General features: G+C 33.1%; 1 protein-coding gene across 9 annotated transcripts in view; it reads left to right on the forward strand.

Moving 5' to 3' along the window:
• The window catches only part of Ets65A (DNA-binding protein D-ETS-3), a 137,851-nt gene extending 120,584 nt beyond the window's left edge, over nt 1–17,267 (forward strand). For 6 of the 9 annotated variants that reach the window (XM_065358185.1, XM_065358182.1, XM_065358186.1 and 3 more), the window contains 5 exons: nt 3,101–3,169; nt 7,204–7,269; nt 8,199–8,388; nt 10,131–10,345; nt 15,217–17,267. In XM_065358185.1, the coding sequence (XP_065214257.1) occupies nt 3,101–3,169; nt 7,204–7,269; nt 8,199–8,388; nt 10,131–10,345; nt 15,217–15,362 (686 nt within the window). In that variant the 3' untranslated portion in view covers nt 15,363–17,267. The remainder of the gene's footprint in view (nt 1–3,100; nt 3,170–7,203; nt 7,270–8,198; nt 8,389–10,130; nt 10,346–15,216) is intronic. The other 3 variants (XM_065358183.1, XM_065358187.1, XM_065358191.1) reach the window with 1 other exon arrangement.
• Nucleotides 17,268–18,007: the final 740 nt, after the last annotated feature.

Below are 18,007 nucleotides of genomic sequence, written 5' to 3' on the forward strand. Positions count from 1 at the left end.
AGAGGTACTTTTCTTCAACATCGTCGAACGAAAAGTCGAATGAAAATTCTCCACCATGTTTGAGGGTGTATGGTAGTAAAGAAATAAAATACATCGATGTAGATTTTATTTCGAGAAATCACTGTACCTGTTTTTCTCACACATATTTGACCAGTCAATGCGTTCGTCACGGTCAATAAATATCTTGATACCCCAAGACCCCAGACCGTCGCGTGAGCACACAGTAGGGGGTGATGTGCGACGTACGCCGTACGCCGATCAAGAAACACTGTTTCGCATCACGAACCAAAAAGGGAGACCTATAATGATTTATCGTGTGTATTCCATGATTTGAAAATGATATGTGGGCAGATGAAAAAGAATGGAAAAGAGTACCTACAATTTTTTATTTAGTTTTTATTCGCTTCGCTATCTAAAATAAGAAGGAAAAAATATTGAAACGGTTACTTTTTTTTTAACCTTTCAACGCCAATTTCTCTCTCGTTTTGTAGTGGAAGACAAACGTTTGAAGAGCCAAGTATTTTGGTACAAGAAAATCCTATCCTGGTGGAATACTATCGATACCTCCTTTTAAGCCAACGCAACCGAGCTTGCTTTTCTTAAAATTTCAATCTCGCTTGGATTTTCATTCCGTTGTTTACCTTAGAATTAGTCTTCGGTACTTTGATTCCTTGACACTTCAACTTCCATTTACTCGTAAGTTTGGTGGCTCTAGCCGAATTAATTCTACTTTTTGATGAAACTGAAAATCTTGACCAGATATTTAATATAAATGAAGATGTGCTTTTCGATAGTGATATCATTTTTTCTAACGGAATTTGTTGTAAACCAATACGAAAGTTTTAACCGACAGAAAATTTTTGAACCAGACAAAGCTAAATCAAAAGAATATGAGAAAATACGTCACGAGGCAAAATTTCAGGTGCTGAAGTTGATTTTCCGATTTTTGGTGAATTTTTAAAAATCAAAGGGCCACAAAATGTGAAAAAATCAAAATTTTACCAAATTGAGATAGAGAGCTAAAATTCAGTTTGTACTCTATTTTTGAACACCTCTCGCCCCCGAATTAATTTGAAACAGTTTCTAACAATTTTGAGCAGTTTTGGAACTTTCAGTGAATTTTCAAAAATTGGAATTTCCATGAAATTTCACCTAATAAAATTGGAAAGCCAAAATTTACTTTCTACGCTAATTTCAACATACTAAGTCGATTGGAGGTGGTTTAAATCCATCCTGGAACTTCCAGCCATGTTTTGGAAATTCCAAATTTTCAAAAATTGTTATTAAGTAAAATTACCCAAATTAAATTTAGCAGTTAGCACACATAAACTCGATGATTGGTGATAATTATTGGAGAAATATCGGTTTCGAATTCGCAGAAACCGATTTTGGAAAAATGAGTGAGTCACTCCCTATAATGCGTTTACACGTGCTAAAGTTCATTTTTGCAGTTTTTATGTTACTTTTTGAGAATTCAAATTTTTTGAAATGTGGTTGGAGGCTCCAAAATGGCTTTAAATCGCCTTTAATCAACTCAGTATGTTGAAATGTATATGAAGGAAATTTTAGCTTTTCAACTTCATGGAAATTTCAATTTTTGAAAATCTGTTTGAGGCCTTACGATTCGAAACCATTTTTAGTTGATTCAGGCGGACTTTATCTTTGTGGGTAAGTTTGGTAAAATTTCGATTTTTTTGCATTTTTGACTCAAATTTGATTTTTAAAAATTCACTTCGGAATCTGAAATTTGGATGGTGTGGTATTTTTGCATACTCTTTTGATTTACCTTTGTCCGGCTCAAAACTTTTTCTGTCGGTTGGAATATGTATCTCTTTTGTGAGACTTATTTTGAATATACCTGATAATCATGCCTTGGATCAATTCAGATAATGAATCTTTTTTTGTGATCAGTTTGGAAAAGAGATGGTCGTACTTGAGAGATGAGAAACTCTTAAAAAATATTTTGATAAAAAGAATCGAGAAAACACCAGTGGGGGGAGGGGGATATCCGATACATTTGTAAAATACTAAAGCGATGTTAATGAATTTGCATAACCAGTCCGCCGTAAATATAATTTTCTTCAACTTGAACAGGTTAGGTACATTTAGAGCTAATCTGTTGGCAGAGTTTTCGAACAACATAGGTATAAGAGAGATTTAAAATTGATAGGTAAATACCTATTTGAAAAAGCTCACCTTTTCGTGATTAGCACAGAAGCTCAAATAAGCATTTTTCAAGAACTAGCTGTAATTTTAAAACCGATCTCTTAAATTAAAAAGGCTGAAATTGTTCAATACGTAAATATGTACATATGTTTATCACTTATTAGCGATCAAGCTCGATCAAATTTTGATATTTTTCGTTGACGTTCAAATGTGTCCAAATTTTTCTTTGAAATTTTGAGTGCTGGAGTATTTTTAAATGATCTATTCCTATTATTGCCTGTTGGAATATTTTTATTATCAGAGAAAATTGATTTCATCTGAAGTTAATAATGAATTTGACAAGATATTTTGAAACGAAAATTTCAACATTTTCACGCCCAGAATAAGATTAACTTTACTTATGGATGTTGCATTAGGGTTTGAGGTGTATTGCAAGAAAAAAAATGTCACAGGAGTTTGACAGAATTCAGTAAAAACCTGCATTTTTAGTTGGAAATTGTCCAACATTTTTTTCAGCTCCGGAGGTGCCTTTGGATGGGAGATATGGAATTTCAAAGAGGGAGCATTTTCGAATGGTTTTTTCGTTCTACGTAGCTTTAGGCTCAACCAGTTTTTGGAAAAATAAACCAGCTCCAAAAGATAGTATTTGAGATTGTGTGTTGATCTAAGCAATTTCCATCAAAATCCAAGATCACTTGTGGGGTCCAATCGCTCAGGAGAGCTAGGAAATTTTGCTCCTTGTCCCTATATCAGTTTAAATGCTTATTAAAAGGTGCGTTGGTGAAAAAAGAACTCGAGATAGGTAGGTATGTCTGGGCATGATTTCCAATTTTCCCTACAAGGTCTAAATTATCGGTAAATTTCATTTTTCTCTCGGTGAAATTCATCTTATGTGATAATTGTTTTAAATGTTGATTATGATTTTTTGTTCCAGGATATGCGAATTCGCTCACTGGTATGACGAAATCTTCATTGGATCCACACAGTCATCTCAGACAACCAGGTAAGCCCTATGTATATTGAAAATGGCACCCCTTGGAGTAAAATTAGGCCAATTGATAGTCCCATAGGTACTTCATATAATACACCAGTTTACTGTAATAATTTGAGAATAATCGAGTGTATCATAAGGACCATTGATTATGCATAAACTCCCTCGTAATAATATATACCTAGGTGATAAAAATATATTCATCGTTGAAGAGAGGGGTATTAAAAAAAACTGAGGGCAAAAAAAGCAATGGGGGAAGACGTATAATAAGCTAGTGTATAGAATAAAAATGTATAATACGAAAGTGTCAAACTGTAGTAAACGTGATGAGTGTAGTAGCTTCGAAAGACCCCTTAAAACGAAGGTTTAGTTTAGATTGTTTAGCTGAGAAATGCAACGAAGCATGTAAAGTCCACGTGCCGATAATGGACCGCCAACAATACGCATCAATCTGAACCCCGTCAAAAAAGCTAACGCTCATTTAAAATAACTATTTTACTACGCTAACTGTTACGGTACTCGGTTCATCCCTAAATTGTCAATTCATCTGGAAGCGGAACGTGCTAAAAGTGTATTATTAAACGGTTCAAGTCGATAACTTGTAGAGCTTATACTGACATCTTGATTAAAATTTACTCAAAATTAGCTTCGTGTTTGAAGAAAAATTTTTTTTCTTTAATATTATGTATCTTTCCAGCATCTCGTATGGACGTCTACTGATGATAATTTTCGATTGCAAAACAAGTCGCGTTAGGTAATAAAAAAGAAAGAAAACGAATAGGGTCCAATGTTCACCCCAGTACAGCGTACACTATGTACTAAAGTTTAAAGACTAGAATTATTATGACGACCTAATGTTATAAAGTGGTCGTGTAGGTCGAGGGAATAATGTTCCAGTTTACAATTACCACGCTGATGGAGTAAATATTGGCGCTTCGGTATTCCAATGATGTATGTGGTAGTATAGGATCGCAAACGTCGATTGTCCCTCTACATATAAGACAAATGTACACCCTCGAGTATATTCTATCTATAAGGGAGAATTCGACTTTATTAATGGACTTAATGAATGTTCATTTCGAAATTTTATCCCCATTAAGAAAACTTAATGAATTGACTTTTACAGCGATTCGTAAGATTAAAGATTTTCTCGTATATCTGCGAAGATATCTAACCTACATTGCGAGTAGCTACAGATGTAGACCTTTTTCTTTTTTCTCTTCGTTTTCTATTTTACTTTCTTCGATTGAGAAGAATAACAGCTACATAGAGCATTGATTTTCGAAAGCAGGTCGTACTCGTACATAAGAAAGGTTGGCTAATCAAAGGGGATGAAAATGTATAAGCGCAACGAAAAGCGAAAATGGCTTTCTGTTTTTGCGGTCATTACACACGTAGTTAGTCGTATCATCCTTTGATTGCGCGATTAAATTCTATTAGGATCTGAGTTGCTATGCCGATTCTCGATTCTCCGCAGCAACAAAAGAAAAAGGGAAGAAAAATTCGTTAATGAAGGGATCACGCTAACGTAAACATTTGGCTTTCAAAAGAGGGAGGATAGATGTATTTTAATCGCATCAACCTAATACGCCGTATAAAGCATATACCATATACAAAATCTCTTTGATATCGTGAAATTAGGCGTTTGTTTTCTAATGATTCGCGTGATATATTATGGTTTAGTCATGAGCCTTGTGTATTCACACAGTGTTTCGCTGTTGATTTACACTTAGCTTGGGGGTAGTTTACCTAATAGGTTTTTTATTTTTAAACAAATTATTTATACCGCAATGTTGAACCAAACCTACGGGTGTAATTTCTTCAAATCAATAAATAGGTGTATCCGATAATGCTGGCGCCATTTTTGTTTGAGAAATTTTTCCAACAACGAGTCCTGAGGCTGTGTACTTTGTGTTTAGCAGACAAAAATCAATCACGATGAAACAAAATTGGAAATATTCACCATCAGAGGAGCTAAACTGAAAGAAATTATTAGACTTGAAAATTACCAGATGCCCTTGAACATTAATTTTTCAAGGGGAATGCAATTTTCTCTTTTTTTTTTTTTTTTTTTTTTTTGAACTGACAGAGGGACTTCTCAATAACTGAATTTACTCATAAGGTACCTGAAAAATTTAAGTAGGTAACCTAAACGAAAAATTGAGTGGGCTGCGAGGTTTTGAGTTTTCCAAAATGGTCAAAAAATTGCATAAATTGATAAAGAAATTGAATTGCCAGTTTACTCAAAGAAAGTTGGGTTTTACTCCATTAAATTTTAAAATCACGTTCAGAGGCACTATTTTGGCATAAACGAAGAAAGTAATTTTTGGAAGTCAAAATTTTCTGTAAAATGTTGAAAAATGCACCTTTTCTCGTTCATCTCAAAAGTGGCCTTTAAAACACAATGATAGTGAAAAAGTAACCAAATTTCCAGAATTATAGTTTCTCAATTGAACATTTCAAAATTTTTAAACATTTTTTTGCAAAAATTTCGATTTAAAAATTCACAATTTTCTTTTTTATGTTGAAAGTGGCTCTTATGACACTCTGGCAATTGGAATTAGATTTAAATTGAAAAGTTTTCAAAATTGATGCTGCCCAATTTCCTATTTCAAAATTTTGGGTCATTCTTCTGAAAAAACGCAGGACCAAATAAGGCACTTTTTTCTTACTTATGTTGAAACTGACCATTATGACGCGTTAGCAGTGAAATATTATCTACTTATCTTAGTTGTGGCTGCCCAATCATAATTTTCGGTCATTTTTTTGAAAAAAATAGAAGCTAAAAAAATATAGGTACTTTTTCTCACCTGTGCCGAAAATGGCTCTCAATGACGTGTTTGTCTATTGAAATACTCGTACAACCTAAAAAAAGGATTGCCAGAGTTGTGGCTGTCCAATCACACTTTTTAAGATTTTAGGTCATTTCTATGAAAAATAAGATATATTTTTCCTCACCTTTGTCAAAAATGGTCCTCAAAACACCAACTATGAAAAAGATACTCAAACTTTTAGCTGCCAAATCGCAGATGTTGAAATCATGAGAAATTGTTTTTGAAGCACAAGTACATACATTAAATATTATATGCTCAAAATAACATTTTTCCTCACTCGTGTCAAATGTCGTTCTCAAAAAAAAAATCGTACGTTTTGGGATTTTGAGATATTTTTTTGAGAAAATTGGTTTTCAAAAAATATGTACCTACTACTCGTATTATTCCAATTTGAGTGAATTTGTGCTTCTCAAAACCTAAAAAGTATTTTTGATAATAACTGGACATTTGAAAGCCTACTTTCCTTGGAGATGATCAGAGGACAGAATGATATAGCCCTGGGAAGAGGGAAGTGTGGCAGATCTTGAGATATGGTGGGGTAGGGGGAAATATCCCAAAATTTTGAAAACAGCAATTTCAATTACTCAATTACTTTTGAAGATTTTGTCACCTCATCGATTTATTTGGCCCTAAAACGAGAAAATACATTAAAAAAATAAACCTCAAAAATAATTGGGGTCCATTTGGGAGGAGGAGGAGTTGGAGTTGGAGAAGGAGAAAGGAGTATCTCCCGCAAAGATTTTGAAAATTGTGAATGGTGACGTGTTTCGGACAAAAAAGAATAATCTCAAATTTGAGAATTAATGTCTCATTAAACTTGCAGCGAGTCTTTTTCTGCAAATAAGTAGGTCATTTTTATAATTTAGCTATTCTATTGGAGGCTGAGATATTTTCCAATTTTTCTACTGAAAATTGATTACCAGACCTAAAATCACTTTTTCCAAAGTTTGAGTGTTCAAATGAGGAAAGCAGAGGGAACAAGATTCCTCAGTTGCTCAAATTGATTTTGTCAAGAATATAAGTTGTAGAATATAGTATGAAAGATTGATAACGAATCGAATTCAGTAAGAAAGTGGTAAACTGATGATGACGAAAAAACAATCGTGGAGGGGAGAGAGCGACAGAAGAAAACATAAATTCTCGGTTTAGATTTACTTACTATAGTGATGTAGGTAATTTAACTTGTTGATAAAATTTTTGTAATGAAAATAGGTTCTCATTCTGTTATAGATCCTTATCAAATGTTTGGAGCCACAAGTAGCCGACTGGCAAGCTCAGGTAAGACTTTCGAGATGGATTAATTTTAAATACCTGGTTACCTATACATATGTAATGTACTATGTACCTAAGTAGGTACATAGTTGATATTTTATTTATCATATTATTCATGCCTTAAAATCTATAAGTATCAATCTGGAGGAGAAAGAAGCTCGTCGTTCATTTTGGATGTTACGAATTTCATGATCAGTGACCTAATGTGAGGAAAGAAGTGGCGAAAAGAAAAGGAAAAAAAGCCAACGCGTGGACTATTTTTTTCAAATTTCATATCTTGTTGGTTTTAAAAGTTTTAAGATTCAGAGGGGTTCTGATGTGAAAAAAATTATTTTAATGAAAAAAAAAAGAATTCGAAGAACTTGAAAAATCTGCGTAGTTGAAAAAATATTTATACTCGTTAATAATACGTGTATGCGTGTAGCCTATGCAAAGAAATTGAGGGTGAAAAAAGTTTAAAGTTATAGAAAACTGATTTTTTCCATTTCAAATGCCGAGTGCTGAAAATTTAGATGGTTGAGTTGATAAAAAGAGAGTTAATTAAGGTTAGTTGTTTGCTACACGCTCGGCTGAACAATTCCCAAGGAAATATTATGTACGAGCGCGTCGTTGCTGAAAAAATTAAAAATCTTGTGTGCACGCGCGCACCCTACACGGTACTTGAGCGACACCCTTTTTGAATAAAAAAAAAAGTACATTTATCAGAAAAGGGTGGTTGGACCGTATGTAACGTGTCATGTATGCAAATCAGGTATCTGTTAACCCCCTCGTGTAACCTGATACAATTTGGTACAACATGTGATTTGATCTTTGATATTTGTTAGTGATATATAGACCTATGTAGTATGAGTAGTGTGTATATGTAAGTAAGTATACATATAAGTAACGTGAATGATTTAAAATTGACTTTTGTTTTTCCTTCTATTATAATCTAGGTTCCGGACAGATACAGTTGTGGCAGTTCCTATTAGAATTATTATCAGATTCGAGTAATGCAAATTGTATAACGTGGGAAGGTACCAACGGAGAATTCAAACTAACCGATCCAGACGAAGTTGCACGTAGATGGGGTGAACGAAAATCCAAACCAAATATGAATTATGATAAATTGAGTCGAGCGTTAAGGTATGTATAGAAAAATTTCTAAAATTATAGCAAGCAGCTCCCCTAGGCAGGGTTACCCAATTTTTGATTCTAGATTTTAATGCTCATATACCTGACTCAATTTCAATTTAAAAAAAAAACAAAAAACTAAATTTTATTCAAACCGAAAAATCCTCCAAAAATACATCGCCACCCATCAGGTAGAATTTCAGGCGATGATTTTCATTTTTCAGTTTTTAAAATTATTCAAAATTCAAAAAAAATCAAAATTTAATCTCGTTGAGGTAAAAAGCTAGAAAGTTTGATCTGTTTAAAATCAGATCGAACCGAAAAATTTTGAAACTGAACTCAGAGGTGCTTCTCAAAAAAATGGACCTATTGGGTATCAGGTAGGTATCATACATATTTCCATCATTTGCGAAAAGAAACATTGAAAAAAAAAATTTCATGCGCCTTCCCCTCCTATGCTTAAAAAAATGGAAGTGAAAATAAATTGGAAAACATGATGCAAAAATACTCATCAAAATAAATTTTTGTATGATTTTGCAAATTTTCTCTTTAAAAATTTTGAATTTTTGAATTTTTAGATTTCAAATTTTTGCTTGGATTGAAAATTATATTGATCTGAAAAATTCACATTTTTTCATATTTTTTTGAAATTTTTTCAAGTGATTGGACCTAAACATAAAATTGGAAAAAAAGATTCAATAAAATTTTTGACCTGAAAAAATAATGTTTTGAGAAATTTAAACCTCTTCTCTATCAAAAAATTGAAACATGGGGGGGGGGGAAGTCTTGCATAAAGTGCTGCTGAAGTCTTGCTTGTTGTATACACCTTCTTTTAGGTAGGTACTATAATGATAAAGAATCGTTGTAAAAGTCAAATGTCTATAGGGAACGTTCAGAATTCAGATGTAAATTTGAATCTGAGTGCTGGAGTCATTGATAGTGGTTGATTTTAATTTTGACAATTGTTTCATTGTGGGACACAAAATAGGCTCAGGAAAGATGTCCAGTCATCAAAACTTTTTAATTCACCATACTAGGCTAATTTTGACCATCGCTTGATTCTGTGACCAAAATCAAGGCAACAATCGCACATGGGAACATGAATAATAGGTATACCTATATAAACACCTGATTTTATGGTTATTATTTCGAATCGAATTTTTGACTGTAGATTTACTCATGCTACACTCCAACACCCTGAAAATGTATCAATTTCTGAAGAATAGAATTAACGAATCGACGTTTAATAAATCGAATTTTACAATTAATTTGAATTTTTCATGCCTATGGTAATAAGCACCAAGGTGCATCAATAAAGAAACGTTTTTATTCATTACAAACGCTTTCGGTATTTAATGCTAAATAATTGCCACTATCAGCTCCCTTAGGGCAAAGGCCAATCGTGTTGGCGTTTGCGCTTTTCTTTAGGGGTGCAGAAGTCGAAATGAAGCGAGATTATAGACCCTGATTGCATTTTAATAGCGCTACCGGTGCCATTACTCTGACTCCACATCCACCCCGTATTTTCACCGATGTTCTTCAATTAACAACTGCATTCGTCGTTTCGCTCCCAAAGGGAGAGTAAGATTCATTTGCTCGTCTAATGAATTCTTTTTTATTATCTCGTCTGTCGGTGTAAATACACACGAGCTATACGAATAAACAGGGTGTTAGTTTTGTCTATAGATATTTGACGTATTGATGTCTGATGGGAACGCGAACTTGATGAAATAAAATTCGTGTTTGTATTGCAGGTATTACTACGATAAGAATATAATGACCAAAGTGCATGGCAAAAGATACGCTTACAAGTTCGACTTTCAAGGGCTAGCAGCAGCTACTCAACCAGCGACAGGAGATCCAGCTGCTTACAAATATCAATCAGATTTATTTATGTCAGCAGGTTACCATCACTCGGCTGCAAAACTCAACTTCATGAGTCCTCACGCCAGTATACCTTCTACTTCCGGTGAGTTTATGGAATATGTATATTTGGTAAAATATCGCTCGAGATGATATTTTTCAATTTTACAATTTTTTTTTCCTATTTCGAGAGTCAACCACGATTGTGCAAAAAAACACCAGTGAATTTTATACTGCTACATATTACATACGTATAAATTTACGCTTCTGAGCACAGTAAAAAAGGATCTCTTTCGCAATGCGTCAATTCCTTTTCAAAAAAAAAAAAAAATGTAAAAAGCGTTCATTCTTCGAGATAAAATAGCGTAATCGTTTCGTATATACTTGTACGCTTTCATGTCAAACAAACCATGACAAGATGTTTAACCATGGTGAAAAGGAGAACGAGGTTTATAGTTGATTGCAAAATATCTAACGACGTTGAGGGTGACGAAAAACCATATAGGAAAGATATGAAAAATATCAGGAAAAGCACCGACATAATTTCCTGTAGCGCCGAAACCGTTACATACCCTGTGGAGATAGCAACCTTTCACAAAACGATGTGAACATTATTAGATATCGAGGTAAACATAATACGTATTCATCAAATATCGTTCGCTACCTACTTCTATTTTTTTTTTCATCGTAAAATTAGCAATCATCTTGTGGAGAAATCTAGGTACGCTTTTTCATTTTTTTTTCAGATTTTGGTAACTGATTAATCGTGTGACTACGTGAGGTAAAATATTCTAATGTGAAGTTTTTTTTTTTTGAAAATACCTACGTTAATAGGTACCTATTCGTGAACTTTTTGATCGCAATAGATACATTTTCTTCGTATGTTTCATTTCGAAACAAAAAATCAATAATGATTAAGTCAAAAAGCCGAATCTTGATCACTTCTATCTGCATCATTGACATCTGATGATGGTTACATTGATGTGGAAATGACCTGTTTTATTTCCCAAATTATCATACAATCTTGGTTAGGTACTCATCTGAAATTTTAAAAAAAAAGGGGGCGAATGAAAATTATTGTCTGTCATGTCTGTGGCAACATCAGTTTAAACTCGAAAACAGCTGTAATACGGAGGACCTTTTCCATTTTTTTAAAAAATTTAATGGAGCTTAGCAAAAAATTATAACCAAAGGACATTCAGCAAGACGCGCCAAAATTTTCAAATTTTTAGGTTAACGCTTAACCTCTCTAACAACAGTTCATAATTGAAAACATTTTTAAAAGTTTCAAATTTTTAAAATTATTTGTAATTTTATTTTTTGGTTTGAGTGGTCTTTTAATGCATTTAGTACCTACTTGTATGTATATCGAAAAATTTCAATTTCTTTAAAATTTGAGCTCTTGGTGAGGGAGAGGGTAAGCATTGACTAGAAAATTAAAAATTTTTTCCTATAGCTTGTTGAAGTCATTTGGCCATCATTTTTTGCTAGACTTCACCAAATTTCAAAAAAAAAAAAAAAAATGAAAAATGACTTACTTACTTACTTACTTACTTACTTACTTACTTACTCTAAGAGATATTTTCTTAGACTTTTTTGTGGCTCAGTAGAAAGTCTCGCGAGCGTCAAATTCGGAATAAGTCACAATGTTGATGAGATTTTTTCGATATTATTTCGAGTTTTACTGCAAGGCAGCAATTGTTGAATCAAACCAGGACACCCTATTATACCTATTAGCTACCTTATACCTACACATATTCGCATGTGCCCTAAAATGGATTGATTTTCAACTTTTTTCAAGACCAAATCTAGCATAAAATTGTTGTGAAATGGCTTTTAAAAAGTACGCCGCCAAAAAAAGCTCAGAAAATGTTGAATTTTAAATTTTTTCAAAAAATGTTGGAAAAAAAGTACTATGTCAGTAAGTACCTATATTCTATGAAAATGGGTTTATAAATTTTTCTTAAGTCATTCTGGTAGAGGGAAGGGAGAATGGAAAAATATTGAAAATAACTTCACCATGATAATTTTATTACAATTTTCCACTCATTTCATGAAAATGATCTGGTAGAAAGAAATATTTTTTAGCCCATCAGTGATTCACATTTGCTAATTTCTGTTTATTTCCTTCCAGAAAAAAATGCAGGTTTCACTCTTGGCTTCTTGGCACAGAGTAAAGTATGTAATGCTTATTTAATGCACCCTCCGTCAAAAAAATTTAACAATAATTTTACAAGTAGAGTAGGTTTTTTTTTTTTTTTTTTTTTCTTTATTTTTGGTTCCCCGGACACACAAGGTGCCGGGGGTTTTTTCAAATAAACAAATTTATTTACATCTTAAATCTAAGACTAAATCTAAACAAAGTGTATTATCTCAATTTATCCCTAATCCTAGATCTAAGATGCGGGAAGAGGGGGAGGGGGAGGGGGGAAAGACGGGTTGTCCACCACGACCCATACCCCCTAGGCGGTTGCCAAGGACACAATCACCCTACCAGGCTTCGTTACTCACGCATGCCTATCAGGTAGTTGGAATCCCCCAACCCGTCTTGGGAAAAGGATTTTAGGGAGCAGGATTTGGTGCCTAGGGGGGGTCAACAAGTGTTGCTCTCCCCTTTGCATTGCATGAGTTTCGGATATGGGGGGACATTTGCGAGGAGGCCGGTGCACTTGCTAAGGGCTTCACACCAGCCTCTCACATTGGACTTAAGAGTACCTACAATAGGTAGGTATAGTATCTGATAAGTGTCCTGTTTTTTAATTGCAGGCACATAATTTCACGTTTGCGTGTACCTTTTTTTTTGTTTTTTGTTTTTTTTTTAAATTTTAAAATCTATAATGAAAATGGTTTAATATTCAGACCTTCAGAATTATTTTTGCTAGTAATTTTTTCGAATTCTGTTCAAATTATTGCCAGTCAATCATTTTTTTCGATTTTAAAATTTGAAATTATCTATACATTGGCTGTTTGAAAATATTTTTTTTTTAAAAGCTCAGAGTTTCTGTTTTTTTTCTCAAAATAAAATGTAAGCAAAATTTGAAATTTTTCGTTAGATAGGTATGATAATCTCCCAACTTTTAAAAAACCTCAAAGTTCCAAAATTTCAATTTTTGCCTCAAAATGTTCAAAAAGATTACATAAAATCCTATAAAAATGCATTTACCTACTTGCCAAACGTGAATTTTTTCGTGCAAAAGTTTCAATAAAATTTTCGAGTAATTTTTTTCAAGTTGTGTAACAACAGCCATTTTTTAAGGTTCTTTTTTAATTTGTAAAATAAATTTTTTGAGACAATTCCAATCAATACGAATGTTTTTATTCAATGGACCCATTTTCAGCGAATTTTCCTCTTCGGCTTTTCTTTCAGGTGGATTTTCTAAACTCTGGTAGAAAGGATGTAAGAGAAAGTTCATTGAAAATGAGTTTAGTAGATGAAAACAGCATCAAAATAATACCGATTAAAATTTTCTCAAAGATTATTTCCCCTCAATATGTCATTTTTCATGCAATCTTGAAGAGGTCAAAAGTAGAAATAAATTGAAATATTTGCATCAAGTCTACTTTTCTTTCAAAATTTTCAGTCTACAAGGTGAATGAGGGTAGGACCAATATGTATTGTATTCATTCACTGATTCACCTATGATAGCTAGGTTTTCATTTTGAAAGTAATTTCATCGACTTACTGATTGAAATTATTCTCTTTGAAAAATTTTCCTCCTTTAAGTATTTCTTAAATCTAGGGAAAAAACTGAAAAATCAAGTTTCTCATTGTAAACCCCCTTCCCCCTCTCAAAGAGAAGGTGAACGTGAAGGTGAATTTTAAGCAATTTTTTAAATAGCATTTCATCCATTTTTGCGCATTTTTGAATCTTCCAACTCAGTGAATTGGAGGGGAGTGGCGGGGGTAATCTTGACATGAAAATCTCAACTTGTCACTACACCTTGTTTCAGAATCAATAATCAAGCCTAATCAGTCGGGAAAAAAGTGAGAAACCAATGCTCAAATTTATAATACCTACCTAATATGAGAATATAACGTGAACGATCAGTTATATGCGTCTTGTTCCAGCCGAATTCAAATAAACTCGTCACGTCTATATTAATGTGTAAATCTTGGTGTACTGACAGTCACAAGTTGCAACCCTTATTTGTACGTCATGGGGTGATGACCAGTTTAGTTAACTTGTTTACACAACTACCTCGTCTAACCCTGCTGGTGTTTTTTTGCACATAACTCGACGTCAGTATTGTCAATCGGAGACGTAATGTTTGAAGTGATAGAAAAATTTATCGACGTCTTATTTGCCGAGTAGCCGGGCCTGAATTTTCAACATTCGAATAATCAAATCTGTTTCTTTTCCATATGACTGACGTGTCATTCTCGCGCACTGTTGCATTTGTTGATAAAGATGTAGCTACTTTTGAAAAACCGAAATAGGCCAGCCCGAGTGTTAGGTAAACATAAAGAATTTAAAAATGTCAAAAGCAGTTTTTCTCTTTATACGAAGACAGGGCACTAGCTAAGTATTAGTTATTAAGTATATAGGTGTGGATATTTTGTGAAATGAAAAATATGATGATGAGCGATGACGACGAAGTCGAAGAAATCTAGTTATTTATTAATTTTGTCTGGTAAATTGAAAAAAAAGACACACAGTTAAACTTTCTACGACATTCCGTTAAAAGCCTCAATATTTCCGGTAATAGATTTATTTTGCTGTTTTTATGGTCGTATCCTGCTGTAAACGTTACGTTAACTTGGTAGTAAATAGATTTTCATTTCTGAGAAAATCAAATTATATACCCTTCAGAAAAGGGTACCTAAACGGAATGGAATCAGACCAAAAGTATATGTACGTCTACGTTCGTATTATTTTCGTTTTAAATTCAATTTCTGTTTCGTCGCATTGGTAAACATTTTTTGCCAAACAGAATTACGCTAGTCGATGAAAACACTGAAATAATTTATATTTTCAGGAAGCATATTCCCTTCACCGACATCATATTGGACGAATCCTAGTGCTAATCTGTATAGTAACATAGCAGCCGCTTCCAGCCACACAATGTCACATCATGCTGGACATATGACATCGCATTTGAATTCGTATCCGCATTATGCCTGACATACGTATGCCTCGACGCCTTGGGCATCGAATATAGAAGGCCAAATTAAAGACGAATAATCGTATTTTCTATAGGAAAATGGTTACCACGTGATTCCGTTGAAAAATGTCGCGTTAATTGTGAATAAACAACTAAATTGTGATGCATTATGTCAGTTTTTAATGCGAGGTACTGATCAAGTTGGTAGGTAGAAGTCTAGAAGGTACCTATACTAATTAATTGTCAAGATATTTGGCGAGTCTTGGTGGGTAATTAATTTAATTAGGTGCAGGGTGCGTAAAAATATCGGGTACCCCAGGTAAACCTACCTAACGAAACGCAGCACAGTTTTGCTCTTGAAACGTAAGTTGGTAACATGAAATGCGTAACGCAAGTGTTGAAATTCTGTTACTAACTTACGTTTTAAGCGCATAACTGTGCTGCGTTTTCGTTAGGTAGGTATTTGGCGTACCCGGTATTTCTAATTTCTATGCACCCTGTGGCCTGTATCACTCATTGATTTTTCTGCCTACTAAATGATTTATTCATTGCGAGAGGTGCCTACCAGAACTGATAATGCGTTTTGTTTTTTGAATCTGTTTGATTTACATATACCTAGTCCTGCTCTATTCTTAATTTACCTAATTTTACGTGTTTATGTAATTGCAATTGTACAGCATCATGTTGTTGAAATCCATTATAATTTCATTTGTAATGTTTTCATATCGATATGTTTATTCGGACTCTAGTGTCATGTTGTTGTGCAGTTTTTTTTTTTTTTTTTCATTATAGGATTATTTATTTTATAATAACGACGTTGTTTGTTGTGCATTTAGCTATTGATTTAATAGCTTTTTATTGGTCATATCATATCAAGATGAAATTCCAATGCATGTTTTACATGCACTACGTACCAAGCTCTTGATTTCAATGTTTGTTTACAAATTTATCTTTCTTGCTGGAAATTCAAGTAAACATCAAACCGGTTAATAACTAAAATACCTAACTATGAAGCAAAAATGAATAATTTTTTGAATTTAAATTCGTTAATGAAAATATCAACAGTCAGATTATTGAATAAATAAAAATAAATGAACTAGGTGGTACCTTACCTACCTATCCAAATTTCATCATTCTTAATTATAATTATTATTACTTTATGTTTATGTACCTTTGATATTTTTAATTGTTGGATATTTTTTTAACATTTAATATCATGGTGATTCGCTCTTGATTGTAAATAAATGTAACATGTAACTCACCAAGTGCAATATAGTAAGTAATTTCTTTTTGAATAGGGCATAGTCGTAGGTAGGTATTATTACTTTATCTGTAAGTATTTTGTTACAAATTTGAGTTGATTTTTTGTACCTACATGTTATGTTTGTGAAAGAATTCGTGAATCACATTGAAGATTTGATTCAGTCGGATTAGAAAAATCAAACGATTACTAAAACTAGATTATTTGAAAACCCTATCAGTGTTATGATAGATGATCATTGATCTCGTTAAACCTGTGTGATTCATCGTTCATGAACATTTGGCCATTTTAAGAATTAATAACTGGACCTACCTACTTATCGAAAGCGATAAAATCATCGATGAATCATTTTGTATATTTTGTAAATAACGCTTCAGTGAAGACCATCGTGTATAATTTATCGCTTGTTCTTGTGAATTTATTTTTTCAAAATTAAATATTTTCAATACCTAAGTACGACTGTTTTTTAGAAAACTCGCTCCAATTGTTATATTCTTACAAAATATTTTTTTTCATTGTTCTTAGGTGCTTTGTTTTTTTTAGTGTATTTACAAATTACAGTCATGTATAAAATTTGTAAGTTATTTGTAATTTTATCTAGTCTAAATAGGCGGTAAATTGTTGAAAATTAAATTATTTGAATAAATGAAATAACCTATCTGAATTTCTGTTTATTGCAATTACAATACCTATGTAAACGAACTCGCTTCATCTAAAAATATTTCATTCATTTAATAATTAATACTGAGTAGGTACTACGATAGGTCGCCTCTAATTTTTTCGGGGGGGGGGGGGGAATTTTGGATATTTGGCTCGAACCATCATCTTTCTTCCGGGATTTCCAGTTTTAAAATTACATTTAAAATTTTAAAAAAGGTTTCTCAAAGTGTTTTTTTGGTGATGCTAGATCATAATATTCATCTACTCTTACAAGACGTGATTGTGAGAACACCGTTTTTGAAGTTTTTTCACTTTTTAGCGTCGACGCTTTTTAGTGATTTTGATAGCATTTACTGCTGTTTAAACACCAGTAGTCGGGACAAAAATGAATAATATTCGTTGTAAATTTTATTTAAAAAAACTTGCATAAAGAATTTACATTTTTTCATTTTAGTTTTAAATTTCGGTTAAGTGCACGTTAAAGGGCTTTCCAATAAAAGTAGTTTCAGTAAGTTACGGGTTGAAGTCGACGTATTGAGAACTATTGAAATAAATTATTGAATTTTCAATTCGAATTTCCATGGCTTCCAATAAGCGTCCAATGCAATACAACAGACAACTGTGATATGATATGTAGTAGGTAGGTATGTCCAAAATCCACTTTCCATGAATTCCATGATTTGATTGATACTTGTTTCGGTAATCTTTGGCCGGAAATTTGAAGGTCATTTTTTCAACAATACA

Source organism: Planococcus citri, chromosome 3 (genome assembly GCF_950023065.1).
Source record: "Planococcus citri chromosome 3, ihPlaCitr1.1, whole genome shotgun sequence".
NCBI classification, from domain to species: Eukaryota; Metazoa; Arthropoda; class Insecta; order Hemiptera; family Pseudococcidae; genus Planococcus; species Planococcus citri.